This window comes from Cyprinodon variegatus, unplaced genomic scaffold (genome assembly GCF_000732505.1).
Source record: "Cyprinodon variegatus isolate N-32 unplaced genomic scaffold, C_variegatus-1.0 Scaffold890, whole genome shotgun sequence".
NCBI classification, from domain to species: Eukaryota; Metazoa; Chordata; class Actinopteri; order Cyprinodontiformes; family Cyprinodontidae; genus Cyprinodon; species Cyprinodon variegatus.
Genome location: NW_015151343.1, coordinates 260,613 through 271,220, shown reverse-complemented (window position 1 = coordinate 271,220; position 10,608 = coordinate 260,613). Strand labels below are relative to the sequence as shown.

Below are 10,608 nucleotides of genomic sequence, written 5' to 3'. Positions count from 1 at the left end.
CACAGAAACAGGGCAAATTTCAATCAGGAAAGTTTGAATAACTCTGTAAACATGCAGAGTTAGAGAAAACATTGGAGATGCTGGTGCTGTCATTCATATTGAATCACATCCTGCCATGACAGCTGTATAACTCTATCCTTAATATAAACTAATGATACTGCAGACTGAGTTGTGTTGGAACAGATGTCACTTTGCGGTTGGATCTTGCAGAAATAGTTTCTACAGGTTGTTTAGTGAATTGTCTAAATCAGCTGGAGTATTTGAAGGAATAAGAAAAAAAGAAAAACAGTTCCAGATTCATCCCTTTAGGTCGATTCAGAGAAATGTGAAGTGTGATGTTGTTACTACGATGTAGAAAACCTTGAGAAGCTCAAGGCTGCTGGTGATGAGCAGCTATTGTGCTGCTGTGATACTCTTGGAACAGATTCCGTCATACTCTGCCTTTTCTTTCTCTTTGAGGACACTTTACAGTGTGTCTCATCTTCCCTCTTTTTATAACTGCCACACAAGCACTCAGAGATGGAAATGTGGCTGTAAACAACACTTAAATCTATGTAGATACACACACACACACCAATACATAAGTACTCACCCTACTTGGGGCCCCCTCTGGGTCGAGGCAGGGGATAGCAACACAGAGAAAATAAGATTTACAGAGAAAAGAGAAAACATTAGTGCTAATAGTCACAACAACAGCAAAACAGAGTCAGCCAATATTGAGAAAAATCATGAGTTCACCCCTACAATACATTTATAGACCTATTTTTGTGCCTTACACCAATGTCCTTCCCCTTTCTGCTCTAAAGCTCATCGGTTTGCCCTCCTGCTTCTCTCTAATATGCATTAGTTACTGTATAAATACTTAACCTGAAAACATGGGAAATAAAGGTATTTTCATAGTTTTGAGTTCTATTCATTATTTCTGTCCTTTCTTCAGCCGGGATCCGTCTTTTTATTCATGAGGAAGAATCTTGGCTCAGTGCCTGAAACTCAGTATGAAAATCAGATATTCTATCGGGGGGTGGATCAGAGTTCAGGAGGAATAGGAATTTATTTTGCATCTACACAAGCTTCATGAATGCATCAGTCTAGTTTACTGCACAAATTTAAACAGCAAAGTTTAAATTGAGTCCAAAAGGCGATCATGTCAAAAAATAAAAAAGGGAAATGCTGCCGGTCAGAAATAATGTGTGCTCTTTTGCATTTTATCTGCTGTCTAAAGATAACACAGAAGTATGAATTATGGCAACATCTTAGAGGATACAAACAACAAGGAAATAATGAAAACGAACACAAAAGAAGACGAATGTAGACCTCACACAGCAGGACGCTGTTAACAGGGTTAATGATGAATAGGACTATCACTAGAAGTGTTCAATAAGGCTGTGTTAAAAAAAAAAAGAAGGAACCCCTTTTTATTAAAATTCTTTATCAATATTAAATTCTATTGAACCTTCTTTACTAAATATCTGTAACCCTTTTAATGAATATTCACATATTATTTTAAGTTAACCGTTTAAATGTTAGGCTGCACGGAGGCAGAGTTTGTAACATTCCTGGATTTGATAAATGGCCTGGAGTATTTTTGCATATTGCTTCAGCAAAAACATGACTGTTAGGTCGATTGGCATTTACACATTGTCTTAAGGTGTGACTGTGTATGCAGGGTTTTTTGTCTCTGTGTTGCCCTCTGATTGACTGGCATACTGTCCAGGGTGTACCCCACCTTTCACCCATAGACTGCTATAGATATGTAGCAACCCCCCATAACAAGTGGTAAAAGATGGATGGATTATTCAATATTTATAGAAAATAGTGTTCATTATTTTCAGCTAATCAGTGAAAAGAATGTGCAACTTTTTTACCTCTGAGATGTTCTTGATCAAGATGATTTCGCTCATCTTTAGAAGCAAGGTGAGCGGACACCCCTAGGGCTCCAGTCAATGCCAAAAGTCCTGAGCTCCCTGCACCCAGGGACAAGCCTGATGGGTGTGGCGTCAGGGGAATGCCGGGGGCGTGGTGAGACAGGTGCTGGAGCTGCTGCTGCTGTGGCCACAGGGAAAAAAGAGAATAGGGGCAGGAGGCAATATGAAAGAGATTAGAAACGTATGAATTTGTAAAGAGAACAAGAGCAAAAAAACAACAACGTTAAGACGGAAGAAAATTGGTTACAGAAAATTTTAAGAGAAGCTAGTGGACGTGAGAAAAGGAGAAGGTGAATGTGATTAAATTACAATCAGAGAGGAAATTTGGAAAATGATAGGAAGATGATTTAAAAAAGGACAGCAAGGAGTAGAAAAAGGAGAGGAAATTAAAGAAACACCACAAGAGGAAATAAAAGCGACTGATCATCAAATCACTAAGGGGAAGAAAATAGATTACAAGAAAGAGTTGGTAAAAAGTGTAAAATATTAAGGCAGTCTGATTTATTATAAGAGAAAAGTCAGCAGAGAGAATATAAAAAAAATGGTTAGTGGAAAACAAAGAGGATAAAGAGGAGAGGGAAATACTTGAGTTTCTGAGCAAAAAAAAGCAAAACAGAGTGAATTCATAAAGGCAGTGAAGAGGGAAGACCGACAAAAGAAGGAGCTAATAAGTTCAGGAAGAAAGGAGGAAAAGTTTAGAGCACAAAGAGCAAACAAATGAGAGAAAAGGATAGGGGAGGAAAAGAGGACACAGTCAAAATAAGAAGGAAATGATCTAAGATTATGTGGTGGGCTGGATGGGAAAATCCAGACAGAAAATGAACACAGATGGCAAAAAAAGAGACTATGAAAGAGAGAGTGGAGAGCAAAGGAGCAGCCACAGATAAAGCAAGGCTATTATCCTGAGGGAGGCATTAAAATGCGTTTTCATGTGTTGTTTTCTCAATCCAGCACATTAGATGCACACACACACACACACCCCAACACACACACTTTAGAGACAGCAGTGTTTGTAGAGCTGTAAGGAACAAAGGAGCTTTAAGTAGACAGTAAAGTGATCATAGCCCTGACAAGCTGCAGAAAGCCCTATCTACTGCAGCACTCAGGACATCAGTGCTTTAATGTGAGACCATACATAGAAGGTACCACAGTACCAGTAGAGCAGACTTTGTTTCTCCATTCGATAAAATTCAATATTTACTATATTGTTCTTTTTAAAATTGTGTTGATTTAAAGAATTAGTTTTAAAAGAAATATGGTAGCAGAACTGAGGAGGAAAAAACTAAGTTGTAATTAAGGCAGTGATCACTTTTGTTCTGCTGAAAGGTCTGTTTAGTACAATTGATGCTCTTTATTATAAGACTTAATATCATTAAGAGCTGACTGGTATGGCAAAAACTTTTATTTGTTTTTTCTCTTCAACAGGGCAGCAAATTGTCTATTAGTTTTTCTTAATTACTGGCATGCTTTCAAAGACTTGCAGCATTCAGCAATACCATTATTGCTATCCAGCTCTTATTTTACACATTCAACATTACTGTCCCAAAGAGCTGGATCTGCAGAAAGTGAAATACTTTAAGGTTTCCTTAAATTACCTTATGTGGAAAAAAACCCAAACATGAATAACTTTATATATATATATATATATATATATATATATATATACACATAAAAGTTCTTATCTGGATCAGTGGTCTTCATAGTTAATCTTGGGTTGCTTAAAGAGTATATAGGTGTGTTTGATGATTGGATGTCACTCACCCCAATAATGGCATTTAGTTCTGCCATGGTGACCTGTTTGGCCCTCTCCACTGCTTGGACCACCTGTTGTTGGTGCTAAAAACAAACACACAAAAACAGAAAAACTGAAACAGAGAATATTAAATCACTTATACACAAAATTGTAATATAGCATAGCTAAGCTAACCTTTATTAGATATAATAATATGCCTTACAAAAGAAAGTTATAATGGAGTTATATGATATATTAATGTCACATTAAAACTACAAACCTTATTGTATTTATTAGAATGGTATGACTGAAATTGTGATTTGGAAGGAAAAGATACATACTTTCCAATTTTTTCTTTGTCATCTGCAAGTAAAAGTAAGACGTGTCCTTCCATTTAGTCCGCCTGTCCTTTAAAAAACCCTAAATCCGATCCAGTTCAACCAATGCCATCAGAAATCCTCTGACTTGTAAACAGAGTCGCCCTCTCTGGAATATAATATCTGTTCTGTAAAGGCCTGAGAGGTTTTACAGAATAGTGGTGAAAAGATATTAATACCAAAGGTACAAGTCTGGGTAAGGATTAACAGCAGTTTGACAGAATGGATAGTGTCCTGTCTAATGGTAGTTTTTAGTAAGTTCAAATTTGTTTTATTTGACCGGACTTCATCATCATGCTTCCTGCTAATGGAAAATTAAAAACTGGACTTTCTTATGGCTTTCTTTCAAATAGCTATCCTCTTACTAAACTTTAATAAAGGCTAAATTTGCAGAGCGCACAGTTTTCCTGTCGACTGGTTCTCCCACATGATCTGTGGAGTTCGGCAGTTCCTCCAAAATCCCATCGTGGTAGCTTCCCTAATTGATGCTCTTCTTTCACTTTTCATCAGATAAGAGGGAGGTCCATTTCCTTGGAGGTTTTCAACTGTACTCTTTGCATTGTTTGATACTGGATTAAAAAGTACTCCATCTGCTCAAAGCATTGGATAGTACTTTATAACCTAAATATGCTTCAATAATCTTTACAACTTTCACTTTGAAATGTCCAGTTTGCTCCATAGACTTGGAGTTGTGTGTTCGAATTCTGTAGGCGACCAGTTACAGTAGGCCTCATGCAAGAACTGTTCGTATGAACAAATTTGTTCTTGAATCGTTCATACCAGCGATTTAGGGAAAAAATGTTGCATTCACCCTTTGCTTTGTTATTACACTAAATGTGGAACATTTGGGTTTAGGTCGGTCTGACTTTGTTAAATCAGACGTTAAATTTTATGTATGATTATGCGTTGTGAGAGATATAAAGAGTACGATGAAGGCAATGGCAGACGTGGTCTGGAGATATACAGTACACCTGTTTCTTTGTGTATTAAAAGGAGATTTATCTGAACATTGTTTTGCAATGGGTGAACACACAGGTGAACTATCACCTGTGTGTTCATTCACAGAGGCGCAGACTTATAATGAATAAAGGAGCGGTAATTATGCAGATTTACATTTAGTACTGCATCATGTTGTGAGGAATATTTATGATAATTTACTGTTAAGAACATTTGTTAAATCTCAAGTTATGCTTTTGTAAAAGCCCACGGTAGGACAAAATTTAAGAGAAATTTCTGACAAAAAAAAATGTTTTTGCCCAGTGTCTTTTTTTTATTAATGTCTGTAGAGGAGGACTGAATATCATTGTATTTGGCATTTTTCAGATTTTCTTTTCCTCCTTCAGCATGCTAGACAATTGCAAAAAATGCAATTAAATGCACATATGTGTCTAGTTGTTACAAAATAAAATGTAAAAGGACACATTTGCAAGAAACTAGATAACTAATTTATGAAAGAGTAATGTTGTGAATATTTCACACCCAAACTGACCACTTAAATGTGCAAAGTAAACAGCAGAGTTACTAAAAAATCTAGGGCTGCAACTAACGATTATTTAGCAAATCGATTAATCCGTCAATAATTTTTTTTGATTAATAGATTAATAATCAGATAAGAAAAAGGTTACTTAGAGAAGAGTTTTTATGAAATTAAACCAGATGAAACTCATACTTTTCCACTTGAGGAGTTCTGGATAGAGCATATTGACAGACGAATTTTATTTTTTTTTATCTTAAATGTGAAATGTTTATATTTTTTTTTACAATGTTAGTATAGTTACTGCTTTAAGTGGGTCACTATGTCAGCTAAAGGCATGGAGAGTCTTTATATTTCATTTAACGATTAACCAATAACTAATAATAAATAATAATAACTAATTGGATTAATCCAATTCTTTCAGACCTTAAAAAACCCCAAAACAAATTCACAAAAAAGCTACGATCATAACTCTCTTTTTGAATCATCCCTGTATAATCAGTTACACAAATGCAAACATGCGCGTGTCTGACGAAGCCAGAGAGTACACACCTGAAGAAACACAGATTCAATATTGTTCAAACTGACAGAGCTTTAACCTTGCTGTCCCTAGGTAGCACATTCATCAGAGCTCCCTCACTTTCAGAGACAAACACAGGAGCCTGCAGGGTTTCGCTCACACAATCAAAGCATCACGCACACTTACACCGGGAGGTGATAGATGGGATCACAATTCTCAAAAAAGAGACATAATAAGACAACCCCAAGGAGCCTTTAAGAAATTACAGTACTCGATTTGCAAATCACAAGATGTAATTTTTTTGAAAACAATACACTAATCTTAACGTCAGCTTGTCTTTGTCACAAAAACCTTAATAGCTGGCTCCAAAGCCAAGGCTTTCTGTCATTTCCCTCAGATGTAGCATTGTAATCAGTGGGCCACATATGAAGCATCAGCTATGGTGGTCTTTTTGGCTCAAAGAGTTGCCTTTGATCATGAAAAGAACTGAACGTGCCATTTGCCATAGAAGCAAACTGTGATTAGAACTGAGACATACTGGCTTACAAAAGTGTTCCCATCCCCTGAGCATTTTCGCATTTGTTCATATCCCAACTGAGGGTAATGTTTTAACTGTGATTTTAGGTCATAGGCCTGGATAATTAAGGCAATAATTGTAATGCTGACGGAAAAAAAATATATACGGTTTTTTTCACATGAAAAAGTTTGAGGAAATACAGCTGGTCTGTGAAGGACTCCGAAGTGTTTTTAGAGAACATCAGTGTGTAAACAGGATCATGGAGACCAATAAAGACATCCAATAGATCAGGGAAAAGGGTGCTGAAATTTTTTGAGTAGGTTTAATGTTATAAATACTCATATCTACCAAAAATAGAAAGTATTATATGAGAAAACCTACAGAAAGTGGAGCTTTGTTTGTTGCCCACTCCACATATCTGGCCTATACAGAAAAGTGGCAGTAAAAAAAATCTGTGGTTTATAAAAAGACGAGCATTTTCAAATAAAAACAGTACAGGGCAAATAACAAATGTGTTTAAGGAGGTTGTCTGGTCAGATTAAACAAAAAAAAATGAACTTTTAACCTTAACAATAAGTGGTGCAAACATTGAAATTCACACCTAAAACACCACCAAAGTACAATACTAAGGTGGCTGTACCATGCCTTTCTTCAGCAGTGATAGGTTAACTTGTTAGGGTTGATGGGAATGTAGATAAACTTGAAACAGGGAAACACTGAAATAAAACCAGATAGAGATAACAGGAGGTCTGAGCTGCAGTAGCTGCTACAGACCAAAGCATTTTCATTTATTAGAATAACCCAGTCAGAGTCTAGACCAGGGTTTGTAACCTCCAAAGCCACATGTGGCCCTTCAATTGCTCTTAATAGTGGCTAAAAATGAAATAATAAAGAACTAATGCACTATAATAACAAATACCAGTCTTAGGAGTTGTAGTGTTTTATAAGGAATATTTGAAATGAATTTTCACAGCAGAGTGACTTTCAAAGAATAGGAAACATGCTTTTAGAGCTATTTTTCAAAGAATAGGAAACATGCTTTTAGAGCTATTTTTCTTTAAATTACCTTGGCAATGCTTTGTTTTTTTATAATATGTTTTTACATCAAATAATTATCTATAGAAGAAAGTGCACTGTGCATATTTTGTGGCTCTAAACCACTTTTATTTAGCCGGAAAAAGGACAACAATTGCTCTTTGGATAGAAAAGGTTGCAGACTCCTGATCTAAGACCTTCATCCATTCAACATTCGGACCAGACATCCTTCATCTAAAATGAAAGAGCTGGAGCTAGGTCAAAAGTCGGTAGAGACATACCCCAAAGGACTTCCAGCTATATTGCAGAAAAGGTGGCTTTGCAAAGCACTGACTCAGTAACCTGGCAGTAGCCAGATTGATATGTGTAGAACTGAGTTGAGTTCTATGTTATCAATCTGGGTTGTTTAGTACAATACTTCGAGCTGATGGGGTGACGTCCCAGGTTAAAACCCACCTTCTATAATATGCTTTCAGCCAATCATGCAGCTTCTTGAGTGTTTTCATAACTAGCGGAGTAAGCTGATAAATCAAACTTTTCCCATTGGAAGAAAAGCACAGACATCTTTCCCATCTACAAATGCACAAACTTTATCTCTTTGCTCCTTTTTAGACAAGAAATTGTCACTATTTTAGCTAAAACTGAGTCAATTGCGGTATCGACAGGTAAGTCCTCCAGCGTAGCCATGTTTGTAATGCCCCGGCAAGGCCCTTATGACTCTTGTCATTCCTACATGTCCCGCCCCAAAAACCACTGCTGGCATAGCATTGGTCCGACCCGCTGGTTTTTATGAGACGTAGCTTTTAGCGGGAGTCTTTCAAGTGGGATTTGGTCTGAGACAAACTCAGATCTTGCGACAATCCTTCTTGCAGAGCAAGGTTACTGACTCAGAGAGGCCTTACAGAAATGTACACCATACCTCCAAATGTCTATATCTAACACATTTTAGAGACCTTATATCCTTTGCCTTCCACTTCCCGTTTCTCCTTACAGCTTTGTGCTGGTCTGTTTAGGTGAAATGGCAGCATACAAAGCGACGACCTAAGTGAAGTTTGTGGTTTTGAAAGGAGGAAATATGAAAACCGCTCCATTGATATGAACAGGGTCATGTAAGTAAATATGTACTTTTTAAAAAATCTGGTTTGAAATGAAAATATCTTCTGATTGTTCAAAAATCTAACAAAAAAAGTGTGATGATGGGATTAATCAAAATATGTAACCTTCAAAAGACAATTTGATTTTGTAATTAATAAGTGTGTTCATTTTAAAATCACAGATTGTTGTGTTTACCTGATATTTAAACTAATACTGTGAACTGTTGCTCTAATTTTCTTTTTTCTTTCAATCACGAACACCAGGAGTGTGTGCAATCAACAGCATTCATTTTCTGCAGATGCAATTCACATGGCAAAGTTAATGAGCCGTGCTTTTATCAATATGCAGGCTTGCGTATTGTTTTAATGAGTATATGATGTGTATTAATAATACCTAAATTCTCTAAATTAGACCTTGTCTTCAATCACTTTCCCATTTAACATATTGTTCAACGAAAGACGCATTTACATTTCTCTGACAAAGTTACTTTAAAGTGCAAGTAGTTGAGTTTCTTTTTTTTTTGGTCATATTTTGTGTGCCTGTGTCTACAGTAAGTGTGTCTGGCAGCACTTACCTCCTGAGAGAGGAAAGGGATGATCTGAGCACAGATGGCACTGAGACGCTTGACGATCTCTGCCTGTGAAGGAGGGAGAGAGAGAAAGACAAAGAGAGAAGAGGATGTAAAATCGTGTCAAATATTGTAAAGGAGGAAGATACACAGTGAATATGAAGCAAAGCATGCACATCAACAGCACATTAAGCCTTTTGCTGCATTCAAACACTTTCTTAATGAGCTATGTGAGTTGGAAACCACTGAGAAAAACACATAAAGAGGTGTTGGAGTGAAGAACCAGGATAGAGACCACATTAAGGCACCAACTATTGTCGGGTCTTTTAGCACCTTCACACTCTCTAATGCTCACTCTAATGGAGTCCTGTCTACCTCAGCTTTCCCCTGTCTCTCACTCCTTTATCCCATATTTCAGAAAAATAGCTCAGTTATCTATTAAATTAGTTGATTAGCTATTTCTGAAAGTACTATTTTGTCTTAGTTAAACAAAATGCTGACGTTTTTAACTCCTTTTCTTACAGCTAGTTAGGTGAAATAACATTAAATCGAGGAAAATTAGAAAGTTTGGCAATCTACTAAAGCAGCGATAATCTAATGCCCTTTTTATTTTCCTCATTGATTCTTAGCTTTATGGACTAGCTGAAACGCATTTGGTTTTTATTAGATATCAGGTCAACATTTCAGAGGGTTTCATTTGATGTTTTAAGACCAATTAGTAAGGAATTAGAGATGTTGCAATATGGGTTAAAAATCAGTATGAAACTACTGGCTTCTTGATGGACGATCAAATAAAGACATTAGCTGCTTATGCAGATACAAGCAGACGGATCGGGCATTGAAGCTGAGAGATTTCAATAAGTAAACCACATGTTAAATGTAGCTGTGCTTTGTACTTTATGAATGTGAAAGAAATGCTTGAAACATATTTTTTCATGCTATGTACAGTACAAACAGTACGTGAAATAGTTTCTTGCAATGCCATAAAATGAGTAAGTTGGAAAAAAATGAATGCTGGTTTCTGCTTCTGGCTTTGTGCTGTATAATCCCTAATAGATTATTTTTTTATTCATTTGTAATTTCAATAACTAGATGAATATTTAGTTTATGTCCTAAATGGACTGTGTCTATGTCCTTTAGAATCGGATTTACAGTGAAAAAAACATCAATAGTGTCCATATAATCTGTAAAACTCCCTGCATAATTATAATAAAGTAATTTATATACCGTATATGAAACAAGCGGAACACTGTGACAATAGCCCTATTGCTCCACTTGTGAAAATAAAATCTGTTGCGCTCTTTTTGGCATCAAGACAATTATTCTTATTGCCACATTACCAGAGAGGACACTGATAAAAAAATA

General features: G+C 36.4%; 1 protein-coding gene across 1 annotated transcript in view; it reads right to left on the bottom strand.

Annotated features, from left to right (window-relative positions):
* LOC107099624 (protein groucho-1-like) overlaps positions 1-10,608 on the bottom strand; it is a 34,602-nt gene that overhangs the window by 20,333 nt on the left and 3,661 nt on the right. The window contains exons 2-5 of the mRNA XM_015397831.1: positions 9,250-9,312; positions 3,687-3,761; positions 1,866-2,046; positions 593-609 (exon numbers count right to left, since the gene is read on the bottom strand). Coding sequence (XP_015253317.1) covers positions 593-609; positions 1,866-2,046; positions 3,687-3,761; positions 9,250-9,312 — 336 coding nt within the window. The remainder of the gene's footprint in view (positions 1-592; positions 610-1,865; positions 2,047-3,686; positions 3,762-9,249; positions 9,313-10,608) is intronic.